Below are 13,789 nucleotides of genomic sequence, written 5' to 3'. Positions count from 1 at the left end.
ATAGAGGAGGAACCCCCATCTTATGGGAAGTACTGCGTCAAAGGAGAGAGACCAAAGGGAAGGGACTGAGCCCTTCAGAAGACACCCAATGACAAAAGATAAGGATAAAAGAACTTTTAAAAACAAATAAAAAACGTAAGTCAAAGGCTAGAAAAAACAGTTGGGGAGGAGAGAGAGAGAGAGACAGACGTCTACTCTCACCGAGTCAAAGGTAAAAAGTGACTAGACAACACTTGTGCATGTGTTTATGGCGTGGCCAGCTAAACCGCACAACCCCCCTGCTAGCAATAGCAATAGGGTACTTTATACCTCGCTAAAAAGTCTAATGGTTAGTTTCAGCTTTGCCGAAAGCATAATCCATAATAAATAGCGTAAGGTTTGTAGTAGTGTCGGAACAATTACAAAATTCAAACATTGTGCAAATTCTCTTCAGTAAAGAGGAATTGTTAAATTAGTAATCACATTGTGTACATGCCCTGTACACATGTGTGGCAGGATATGTCTTAATGCTGGTTGCAGACCAATATCAAGCTCAATATCTTGCATTATAGCATCTAAGCACAGCTCATTTAACTAAGTGAGCAGTCAATCAGCATATCTCCTATCCTCTCCACTCATAAGCATTAGGTTTACATAAATTAGGGTTGGGGATAATTATTACGGTAAATTTTGATAATACAACAAATTCTTAATATTTATTCTTAGGGAGAAAATATATACCAGATTCAATATTCATTCTTGAGCGACTGTTATGTTTAAGAGAAATAAAATACTGTATAAAGGAAAAACCCTGTATTAATTAACCAGAGGTGACTAAATGAACATCAACACAGAGTTAAAACTTACGGTCATAGTGGTGTTTCTTTTTTGAGTGGGAGTCCATTAGGGCGGGCTGGAGGTTGTCTTGGGCGACCACTAAGACCATTCCTGAGGAGATGAGCGGCCTTTGCGTGAGCGGCCTTAAGGCTGGGATTGGTGACGATACCGTTGCGACGAGGACGGGGCTCTGGGGACCGGGTACCCAAGATGATCCTCATGTGCTGGTCTTGAGTAAAAGTGAATCCTGATGATCCAGGGGATCCGGCTCCTCCTGGAATGCCCCCGGGGACGTTGACTCCCATGCCTGGGATGTTACTCCCACCAAGACCAGGTGGCAACACTCCGCTGTGATGACGATTTATCTGTGAAAACAAAATAGGTAAACAACACACACACATATATATAGGGTATAGATAAAATATATACAGTATACATATGTATTGGGAAAAGAAAAAAAAAATATATATATATATATATATATATATATATATATATATATATATATATATATATATATATATATATATATATATATATATATACACACGTGTATATATATATACTGTCTATGCTGCATAAAACCACAAAACATCACTGTTGAATTTTTTTTTTTTCCAAATATCCATAAAAAATGGAACCTAAAAGGGTTAAAGGTAATGATAAGCAAAAATGAAGTTGTGAAAACTAAGAGAGAAAGTGAGAAAAATGTCACTACAGTGTTCAAAGAAATAATTAGTCAAATGGCCAATTTAAGTTTAATCTACTGTGTTCCACCATAGTTTATTATCTCTATGATATCTAGATTTTGAGTTACAATGCAATGTAAGTGGTAGTTTATAAATGTTTAGTTAACTTGAATACAGTATACGGTAATTTATGGTATCGTGATCAGTGGTTAAAGGGGTAAAATGAGAATTCACAGGTATATCTTAAAAGCAAAATTAAATATAGAAATATGAAAATGGAAGTGACAAAAGTAAAGAGAAGTTATGATTACTACCTCAAAGCAAACTGAACATTCCACTAATTGTTCTTGACTGAGAGGTAAAAATAGAAACCAGGTAAAGGTAAAAAAAGACGGACAACTAAGCTGGAATAAATTTCAATTCATTATCAATATGTAGAATGGGTTTCCTTCATCCTCTCCTGTCATGTATCGTCCTCTTGAACTCAGCGTCAGTCTTACCTTCCACTACGGTATTATCTATTTTCCGCAATTTCCTTGTCCCCATATTTCCATATTTACTGCTTTTATAATTTACTATTCATTTCATCTCCAAACCATCTCAATAATCAAGAATAAAGAAAGTCTTAACTCTTGCACTGACAGAGATAAATGTACCTAAAATAGATTATAATGAACAACATACTACAGTATATGGCAAAATAAAATCAATCTTCAACTGTACCTCTTGATTAAGACTAACAGGGGGTGCAGATGGTCTTGGTGCTCGTTTAGATGACTGCTGGACTGGCACTGTGTAATCATCTTCCAAGATAGCTCCTCCAGGGAGATGCCTTCCTCCACCAGGACCATCACTCAAAGGGGACAGTGGTGGAGAGGCATATAAGGGTGAAGCAGGTTCATCGAGGGGAGTAAGAGCTGGCTGTGGTGGGGGAGGATTGCGACGCCCACGTCCACGGCCACACTGTTGCAACTGTTGTGTAAAACTGAGAACCGGTGACATAGCAGAAACTGGAGGTGCTGAAGGTGCAGGTGGAGGTAAAGGTGGTTGATGATGATGCTGAATATGAAGGGATACATCTCTTGGAGTGGGGGCCCTGGGACCCCCTGATGATCGCGTTGAGGTGGTGAGATTGCCTGATGATTTAGAGGAAGAATGCTGACCTAGGGAAGCTACCGACCGCCGCTTTTCAAATGTTGATTCTGGAGATTCCGCTGGAGAAGCTGCTAAACCGGGACAAAGCAGAGCAGAGCATGGTTTAGTTTCTGCAGTAGAACCAGAACCCACAGACGAGGAGGTCACGATTCCACGGGAATTACCACCTTGCTGCTGTTGCTGTTGGATTAAATTTTCTTCTAACATACGAGCAAGATGAATGTGACCACCTTTTAATGCTACTTTAATAGCAGTGCGACCACATCGGTCAGAATGAGCAGGATTGGCACCATACTGCAACAGAATTGCAACACTATCTTCGTGGCCTTCTTGTGCAGCTATGCTGAGAGCAGTAGCACCTTGTGAGCAAGTGTGATCAACTGTTGCACCACGTTCTAGCAACAACCTTACAACTTCAGCATGACCTTGCCAGGCAGCACTTTGCAATGGAGTCCTTTTTTCTTTATCTATAGCATCAACATGAGCACCACCTTCTAGTAAAAGAGCAACCATACGAGTATGTCCTTGCCAAGCAGTAACGTGGAGAGGAGTTCGACCTTCCAAATCGGTGCTCTCAACATCAGCAGCACTTTCCATGAGAAAGCGAGCCATATCCAGTCGATTTTCAAGAGCCAAAAGATACAGAGTAGACCTTCCATCAGCATCTTTATAGTGGAGATCGGCTCCTCGACACAAGAGGAGATGTACAACATCCTTGTGACCCTCTAGAGCAGCTACACGAAGTGCTGATCGACCATCGTGGCTAGTGTGATGAATATTTGCGTTGGCATCCAGCAGTGCAGATACCACTGCCGTGTGACCTTCTTGTGCAGCCAAGACAAGAGCATGTTTACCATCATTATCGACTTCATTGACTCTAGCACCTGCTTCTATCAAAGCTTCACATACACCACAGTGACCTTCAAAAGCTGCATAATGCAGTGGAGTCCATCCTGCGTTGTCTCTGTGGGTTTCATCTAAACCTCGATCTAATAGCAGTCTTACAGTATCCTGTGAAATAAATGTTACGATATTAGCACACAGCCTATTTATTATGTCAACAATAAATTAACAGGGGTCAGACTTGGCTCTACTATCTACTTCACGGAAAACTCACCTCACTTATTTACAGAAAGCAATAGTATTGTGCATTAGTTTATGTAGTTTTCTTAACACTGTACTGTACTTGCAAATATTATGTACTTGATTTTTACAGTATTCAGTAAATCCTGCAACAGATGCAATATCCTTTTATATCAAATCATGTTAATTTTTAACCAAAAACACATGGGAATAACCCAAACCCGATTTGTCATGTATACCTGAGAACCTTGCGCAGCTGCCACGCTCAGTACTGTCCTCCCTTCAGCATCAATATGATCTACGTAACAGCCCCAGAATAGCAAGCGCTCCACTACAGCTGCATGACCCATTGACGCTGCAGCTAATAATGGAGTTCGGCCGGAGCGATCCACATGGTCAACATCTCCGTCATATTCCAGCAACAGCTCGCATACTTCACTGTTGTAAAAAAATTCATAAATATTTTGACTAGTCAAGATAGTAGTGTATGATATTCGTGAAAGCAGCACAGTTGCCATACATTTTGAATGTCAAACTTTAAAATATAAACTTCCTGTTTTCAAAAGCAATTAGTATGCAATAAATTATGATCATTACTGTTAAACTTCTAATAAATTAAATATGTGCAATGAAAAAATAACAGAAAAAGATTTGTACACACAAACATCACTTATGTAAAAACTTTCTATGGACTTATAAAGGTAATGGGGATAAGACAATATATTAGATTGATATCTAGTCATATTTTAACATTTAAAAGTTTCAAAATTAATGCAATTCATGGACAAAGAGTAACATCCACATAAAATCACCACTTGGCACCCTCAACTTAATAATAGTAATAAAATATATCTACAATAATTCATTCAGAAAACCTATTGTATTTCAGTTTTTCTTTGGGTTTATAATACTTTTTTCTTAAATGTCCAAAAGACCATTTAAACTTACGTATGACCTTCAAAAGCTGCCACTAGCAAAGGCGTCAAACCGTCATGGTCCTGGTGATTAACAGCCGCTCCTCTCTCAAGTAGAGTAGTAACAACACTGCCATGACCTTCACTGGCTGGGACACACAGGGCAGCAACACTAAGAGCTGTTCGTCCATCAATGTCTTGGTGGTTAACATCTGCCCCGGCCTCTAAGAGAGCTTCGACAATTTCACTGTGACCCATGTAAGCTGCTGCAATAAGCGGAGTCCGGCCTTCACTGTCTGCTTGATTTACAGCTGCACCATGACACAATAAAGCACCCACAACATCCTCATGACCACCCCAAGCAGCTGCTCTTAATGCAGTACGCCCATCTCCATCAGCTAAATCAACCAATGCCCCGCCATTTAAGAGAGCTGTAACCACTTCACTATGTCCACCCCAAGCAGCTGACCTCAAGGGGGTCCACCCATCAGAATCAGCATGGTCTGGATCACTGCCAGCACTGAGCAGAATGGTCACCACTTCCGCATGGCCATGACGAGCGGCAAGATTGAGAGGTGTTTGGCCTGCTCTGTCCTGCAACCCTTGAAATGCCCCACGATCTAGAAGAAGACGCACTAGAGAAGCATCGCCCTGATGAGATGCACTGTGCAAAAGTGACCTCCCTGAACCGTCCACTTGGTCCACGGGACCACCTCGAAGATAAGGATAAAGAGGATCCTCCCGGTGACGACGCCTTCTACGTTCTCTTCGACGACTACTGCTACTGCTATGTTCACTACTATGTCGTCCACCTGTGCTTTGCCTCCCACCAGTACTTTGCCTACCACCGGTACTCTGTCTACCACCAGTACTTTGCCTACCACCGGTGCTCTGCCTACCACCGGTGCTCTGCCTGCCACCTGTGCTATGACGGCCATTTGTGCTAGGAAGTCCACCGGAACTGGCAGCTCCTTCTGTGCTACAACCTCCACCAGTTCCCCCATTAGAGAACTGACCAGGCAATGGCACTATTGTCACATATTCCTCTCTTTCATAATCTTCTTGACCTTCCCTTGCACTACCTATCTCTATTTCCTCCTTGGTTTCAGTTACATCTTCTGCATTATTACAATCTGTATTGACATTATCATTCTGTTCACATTTTTCATTCTCTTCTTGATCATCTTTTTCTTTCTCTTCTTCCACACTTTTTTCTTTTAATTGTAAACCATCTATGTTACAAATAAGATCACCCATTTCTTCATGATGCTCCGCTAGTTTTTTTAGCTCCTCTTCCTGTTCCAATTCTTCCGTTTCGTGTTCTTCCTGACCTGGTAAATCCTCCTCCTCTAATTCCTCTTCTTGTTCCAGTTCTTGATACTTAACTTCTGTTATTGGACATATTTCCTCTCCCCCTTCCTCCCCTTCTTCTTCTTCGTCATCATCATCATCATCATCGACATCATCATCCTCTTCATCTTGAGGATGATCATCTGGAAGTGCTGCTCCAGCATCTTGCAATATCTTTAAGGCCCGTTGATCTCTGGGAGGTGGTAAGTCTGAGCAAATATCAAGAGGTACACCACAAGAAACCATCCATAATGGCAAATGATACTGTTCTAAAGGAGGCTCCATGTGAATTCGTGACAGATGGACGGCTAATTGGTGCACCTGAGTCACGTTCAGGTCGGGACCCTCCCTTGATAGACACATAGCGAGCATGGCATGTCCATCAGCTACATTTACCAAATACTTCTGCGTACAGTGCTTCACATCTAACAACCACTCGGCAAAACTGTGGTGAAAGAGGAGAACACGGTCATCATGATCAGGGGACAAGACACGGGCAAGAAGTGACCATCTTTTGGTCCAATCTTCATCTGTGAGATTTGGATTCCGAATTTCAATAGCTTCGCGTAGTTTCTCCTGAGTGAGAGGAGCTCTTGCTGCCAAAATAACAGAGAGTAACGGTGCAACCCTTTGGAAATGTCTACGAGGATATAGTCTCTGACAGAGCCATAAGTAAAGGCCATTGAGGGTACCTGGTATATGGCGTATCTCTCTTAAAGTGACCCATCCTTCTGCTACTCCGTCCAGAACTCTTTCTAAATATAGGAAGCAACCATTGCTCTTTATGTGTAACTGGTTGAGCATTTCAGCAGTCTCACGGGATAGGTGATGTCTAAGAGCAGGTTCTCGATCTAATCTGCAGAGTATATATTGCTGTACATCCCGCACCACGTGACCTCTCCGTAGGTCATCTAAAGCTACTTTTCTAAATCCAGCAAACTGTTTGATAATAGCCCTTGACCCTCTCCGTGCTGTTACTACCAGCAGGAGCCACTGAGGAAGGAGATGGTGATGAGTGGCTAACAATTCGGCAATAGTTCTGGAAGGACAACTGTTGTTGGAGATCTCCGCATTATTTCCATCACGTGGAGCACCTCCCTGTAGGGCTTGCAGGTCAGTCTCATCTATACTATCCACCATTATGAGTAGAGTTTTGTCCGGCGGGTCCAGTTCCAGCAGGGGAAACAATATTGCCCTTTTCAAAGCATCGTCGGGGTTGATGTGCAGAGTACGAGGTTCCAGCGCTGCCTGCACATCAGCAGCCTCCACCTTCGTTGCATAGCCGGGCAGCAGGGGTGATTCCGCCAGCTGCACCACCAGCGACTGGATGAAGCAGCCGACACTGAGTGACGCCGCATCGTGACTATGGCAGAAGTGGTGGGCCAGAAGCCGAGCCTGTAAAGCACTAGCGTGACGTCCATGGGATGTGGTTGGCGTTACCAGCTGGGTGCAGAGGGCAGTTTTACCAGTGCCAGGACCACCCACCAATAGAGCACCGCAGGTTTTGGCTGCTGGGCGTTGCTCTAAGCAGGCCCAAAGTTTGGCCCACGCCCATTCACGACACAAGAAGCGCCGCCCCGGCACACCGCTGTCAGCAGCCATGGCAGCGGCGAGTGCGGGGCGGGCGCAAGGAGCGAAGGGGACTCAGGGTTTGCCAAGTGGAGGAGCATTTATTCTGCCCCTTGGGAAATTCCAGGTCGAGTCCATTGTCATCAGCACCATCATCGCTACACCTGCAATGAGAGAATAAAAATATTACAGAAGCTAATTTCCATGAATATGAAGCATTTGCTAGTGCTAATGACCAATGAGGTCTTCAAGCTATTTCATATAGCAGCTAAAGGCATTTAATTAATGGAAATAAAAAGACTGCCATTTCTCTCATGGTGAATTGCTTAGCATGAATACGGAATCAAACTCGAATCTATTTATAAACATTTCAATGCTGTAAATCACAGGGAAAATAAATATATAAGTAACACAAACATTTACAATGATATTCAGATACAAAAAAAAATTCCAAATTTAGAGACAAGAAAACATTACTTGTACATACTATGTATCCCTTAATCTAAAAAGGGGCACCATGGACAAAGTTAAGATTTTGAATTGCCTAAGGGGGCAAAAAAACCTTTTGTAGCTGAAAGCATCCACAGATAATGTACCATTCCTTTTAATATTATTACAGTTCACACTATGTATATTGGTTACCCAGACTTTGCTGAGACCCACTAACACCAGACTCCTAAGGTCTGCTGCCAGTTTCAAAGCAACGTTTTACAAAGAGGTGGCTCGCTTATGCTCACAATATCCTTATTCATAAAAGTCAATGCAATAAAATAAAGTAAATTTTAACTACAAAAAATTATATGGCCAGAAGATTATGTCTAGGTGTATTCACGTATTACAGAGCCAAAACTCACGACGGCAAAGAAAGATTGAGCAGGCTGTGACCCATAAGCAACAGATTAGGCAGAACTAAAAAAGTTATTTTGAATATCCCCTTATAATCTACCCTATATAATAAAGAGCAAGTGTCAATATACACACACACACACACACACACATATATATATATATATATATATATATATATATATATATATATATACACACACACATATATATATACACACATATATATATATACATATAAATATATATATATATATATATATATATATATATATATATATACACACACACACACACACACACACACAAATATACAGACACTAACACACACACAGCGTGCGTGCAACAACAACAAATGCATCCATTTCTAGTCCACTGCAGTTTTCATCACCACAATGCCCCCTGTGGATTGGTTATGGGGAAAATTTTTTCGTTTCAGTGGTCACTCAAACCAACCTAGTATCGGTGGCCCTGACTAGTGCAGCTTCGCTGATCATGGTCATACAGAACCCCTTTAACCACGTTAAAGTATATATATAAACTCAAAAAGAGTTGATATATATGTATATATTTATTTCCAATTATGCTGAGCGGCAACCACTAGGGTTGTGATGGCCTGTTGGGTACGTCCTAGTCTGGTGATCACCAGGGTGGGGTTCAAGTCCTGCACAAACTCATTAGTTCATTTGGTCACTGCAACCTCACCATCCTTGTGAGCTAAGGATGGGATGTTTGGATTACCTGCTGAGTCATCAGCAGCCATTGCCGGCACTCCCTGGTCCTAGCTTGGGTGGAGGGGGGCTTGGGCTCTGACATATATATATATATATATATATATATATATATATATATATATACATATATATATATATATAATATATAAATATATATATATATATATATATATATATATAATATATAAATATATATATATATAATATATAAATATATATATATATATATATATATATATATATATATATATATATGACCAGTCTCTAGGGCATTGTCCAGCTTGCTAGGCAATATCACAGTCCCTTGCCTCTGTCATTCATGAGCGGCCTTTAAAAGAAAATCTCCCACATATTGCCCAAACTGCCATGTGGTGGTTAGGAAAGGGGAAGGGGTGGTAAGAGTGTGTGTGTGTGTGTGTGTGTGTGTGTGTGTGTAACTATCTGCATATTTAGCCGTCATTATTGACGGGCGGCGTAACGCGTACCCAAGTTATAGATTAAGACCTGAAACTCTATCTTCCAGATAATTAACAGAAAATATGATATTTAACAGTACATGGAATATCAGAGTGATTTTCTCATATTACTTTGATTTAAGTTTCATAATAGGAGGCCGGTCCTTTGAAGGGAACAAAATATATCTCACAAGGGTATCCACATCATTCTACAGACACAAATACATACATACAACACACACACTCATGTGTATGTATATATATATATATATATATATAATGTATGTATATATATATATATATAATGTATGTATGTGTATATATATATATATATATAATGTATGTATGTATATATATGTATGTATGTATATACATATATATATACACACACACACACATATATATATATATATATATACACACACATATAGTCACACAAACAAAAACAACAATTGTTAAATAAATAAACAAACCAATACACTACCCTTCATACACAAAACATAACTTGTGAATAAACATGAAAAACAACGTACCGAACAAACCCAAGAATTAGAAATGTAAAATCCCCTGTCTCATGGGAAAGAATATTGGGAGGGAAAAAGCGAATGGATGTTGTTAACAGGGAGAGGGAGAGGAGAGGGGGGGAGGAGGGAGGGAAGGGTGGCATCAACAGACGGGAGAGGAAAGGAGGGGGGATAATAAACTGGGGGGGGGAATGGGAAAGAGAGAAAGAAGAAAAAAAAAACAGCAGTGGATCGATATGATAAGACACTTCAATCTGGGTCTCCTTGAAGCACACACTTAATATCGTCGTATTATTCTCGACATTCTCTGAAAAGAGAAAAACGCAGCAGAAAAAAAAAAAATAAGTCGAAAGGGGGAGGAGGACGACGTTGGAGTACATGGAAAAGGGGCCTCAAACATACATAAAAACAAACAACGCAGAGAGAGAGAGAGAGAGAGAGAGAGAGAGAGAGAGAGAGAGAGAGAAAGGTATCATCACATTAGATAAAATATGAATTCGATTGGATCAAGGGAACAACATGTAAAAGATATTTTGTAGAGAGAGAGAGAGAGAGAGAGAGAGAGAGAGCATCTCAACATAGCATTGGGTAAAATATGAATTCGATTGAATCAAGAGAACAGGTAAGATATTTTTGGAGAGAGAGAGAGAGAGAGAGAGAGAGAGAGAGAGAGAGAGAGCATTCTCATCATAGCATTGGATAAAATATGAATTCAATTGAATCAAGAGAACAGGTAAAAGATATTTTTGTAGAGAGAGAGAGAGAGAGAGAGAGAGAGAGAGAGAGAGAGCATTCTCATCATAGCATTGGGTAAAATATGAATTCGATTGAATCTAGGGAACATGTAATAGATATGTTTGTCTTCAAGACTAAATTTCTTAAAAAAAAAAAAAAAAAAAAAACATTTTGTCCCTTAAACTTTTCAAATGAAATACAGAAAGAAATGTGATAATAATCTCTCGCTGATTTAGAAAAAAAAATAAAAAAAAGTTCGAGTAATTAAGCTAATCTCTTCCGCATCTTTCCTGTGAGGAAAATAAGTCCCAGTGTAAATAATAGGAAACAATTTGAAAGACAGTCCTGTCTTGGCACGGAGACTTTTATTCTCTTTCTGATTTTTCCTCGAAAGAAATACATGTTCTCTTCATCTTGCCTTTCAAAATAACAATAACAACTATTATTTCTATTAGAATCATCACCAAAGCAATTAACAAGATATTATCGTTGTATAATAAATAGAATCACTGATATATATTCTATTATAGAGAAAAGGTTCACAGTAAATGTGTGCCTATATCAACATCCACAAAACACAAATGTGTATCAAAACGAAAGAAATCGTCAGTTAATACAAATAGCCTATACTATACTATCAGAAAACTTAACAGTGAAAGTATTGCACCAAGCGTAAAATCTCAGACGACTTAATACAATATGTATTGCACCAAGCGTAAAATCTCAGACGACTTAATACAATATATATTGCACCAAGCGTAAAATCTCAGACGACTTAATACAGTAAGTATTGCACCAAGCGTAGAATCTCAGAGGACTTAATACAGTAAGTATTGCACCAAGCGTAGAATCTCAGAGGACTTAATACAGCAAGTATTGCACCAAGCGTAGAATCTCAGAGGATTTAATACAGTATGTATTGCACCAAGCGTAAAATCTCAGAGGATTTAATACAGTAAGTATTGCACCAAGCGTAGAATCTCAGAGGACTTAATACAGTAAGTATTGCACCAAGCGTAGAATCTCAGAGGATTTAATACAGTATGTATTGCACCAAGCGTAAAATCTCAGACGACTTAATACAGTAAGTATTGCACCAAGCGTAGAATCTCAGAGGACTTAATACAGTAAGTATTGCACCAAGCGTAGAATCTCAGAGGACTTAATACAGCAAGTATTGCACCAAGCGTAGAATCTCAGAGGATTTAATACAGTATGTATTGCACCAAGCGTAAAATCTCAGAGGATTTAATACAGTAAGTATTGCACCAAGCGTAGAATCTCAGAGGACTTAATACAGCAAGTATTGCACCAAGCGTAGAATCTCAGAGGATTTAATACAGTAAGTATTGCACCAAGCGTAGAATCTTAGAGGACTTAATACAATAAGTATTGCACCAAGCGTAGATTGGTGCGTAGAATCTCAGGACTTAATACAACAAGGATTGCACCAAGTGTAAAATGACCGCGGATGCGGCAGCATCTATTATAGACCCTGTTTTAATAAACATAGATCCAAGAGTATGACTAATGAAAGAAAGAAACGTTTAATGAGCTTCATATTGATCCTGAGAGAGAGAGAGAGAGAGAGAGAGAGAGAGAGAGGCCATGACGGGAATGGTCAGGATGCAGCGAGCGTGTGTTTCGAGTTAGCGTAGGCAGTAAAGCCTTTTTTTTTTCATGAAACCAACCCTTTTGGATGGACGATAAAAGAGAGAGAGAGAGAGAGAGAGAGAGAGAGAGAGAGAGCAGAATCCGAACAGGAATGTTTCTGTGAGATGGAATGTTGTTTCCATGGTTATTTTGAAGGGGAAGATGGTATATCAACAGGTGATGTGTATGACAGTTTATGACTAACTTCGGTGATTTTTGGCGTTGGGTGGTCATATATATATTCTTTATGAAGTTGCTGAGATAAATTTGACAGAAAGAAATTCTTTTATCCAGAAAAAAAAAACAAGGAAGAAAACAAGGGACTTTTGACTGGCCAGACAGTACTACATTGCATACCTCTCTAGTTACGGATCCTTTTCCCTTTTCCAACACATACACCGAAGAGTACTTCATTGCATCCAAGGCCTTCGTATTGGCTTTGATTGGATCCCTCTCTGGTTACGGCTCATTTTTTCTTTACCTACACCACGACACACCGCACTACATATACACTGAATAGTCTGTTATAACCTTTACACATTCTCCTCTTTCCTCATATATATATACCTTATAACGCTAAGATAACAGAAAAAAAAATGCTCTTCTTTACTGAAGGGGTTAACTACTGAAGTGTAATTGTTCAGTGGCTACTTTTCACTTGGCACGGGTAGAAAAGAGACACTAGCTATGATAAGCAGCTCTTCTAGGAGAAGGACACTTCAAAATCAAACCATTGTTCTCTAGTCTTGGGTAGTGCCATAGCCTCTGCAGGTCTTCCACTGTCAAGAGTTAGAGTCCTCTTACTTGAAGGTACACTCAAGCACTATTATTTCCTTTCCTCACTGAACTATTTTCGCTGTTGAAGCCCTTGGGCTTATAGCATCCTGCTTTTCCAACTAGAGTTGTGGCTTAGTTAAAAAAAATAATGAGATAGGATTAAATTCATTAGGTTAAAATAGGAAAGAATGTTTTACTGACATAAGAAATCATGACGATTACGAAAAAAAATAGGTTGACCGTGGACCGTGAAATTCTGGTGATCTTATTTTACGAATAAAACTAATTAAACACTCAATATAAAACTACAGCTTACAATAGGTTTGCTATATATATATGTATATATATATATATATATAGAGAGAGAGAGAGAGAGAGAGAGAGAGAGAGAACAATCTGAATAAGACAAGACATGAATCACAGACAAGGTTAACGTACAGGTAGTTAATAATTGGTTTTAATTATTTTCTATATACTCACTAACACGAT

General features: G+C 39.7%; 1 protein-coding gene across 2 annotated transcripts in view; it reads right to left on the bottom strand.

Moving 5' to 3' along the window:
- Window positions 1-13,789, bottom strand: part of LOC137633266 (ankyrin repeat domain-containing protein 50-like) — a 128,318-nt gene that overhangs the window by 13,191 nt on the left and 101,338 nt on the right. For both annotated transcript variants that reach the window (XR_011042166.1, XM_068365475.1), the window contains exons 2-5: window positions 4,692-7,740; window positions 3,983-4,181; window positions 2,229-3,671; window positions 847-1,181 (exon numbers count right to left, since the gene is read on the bottom strand). Coding sequence is in view for 1 of the 2 variants with exons in the window: in XM_068365475.1 (XP_068221576.1) it covers window positions 849-1,181; window positions 2,229-3,671; window positions 3,983-4,181; window positions 4,692-7,609 (4,893 nt within the window). In the remaining variant the exon portion in view is untranslated. The remainder of the gene's footprint in view (window positions 1-846; window positions 1,182-2,228; window positions 3,672-3,982; window positions 4,182-4,691; window positions 7,741-13,789) is intronic.

Source organism: Palaemon carinicauda, chromosome 42 (genome assembly GCF_036898095.1).
Source record: "Palaemon carinicauda isolate YSFRI2023 chromosome 42, ASM3689809v2, whole genome shotgun sequence".
Lineage (NCBI taxonomy): Eukaryota > Metazoa > Arthropoda > Malacostraca > Decapoda > Palaemonidae > Palaemon > Palaemon carinicauda.
This window is presented reverse-complemented; position numbering and strand designations above follow the sequence as displayed.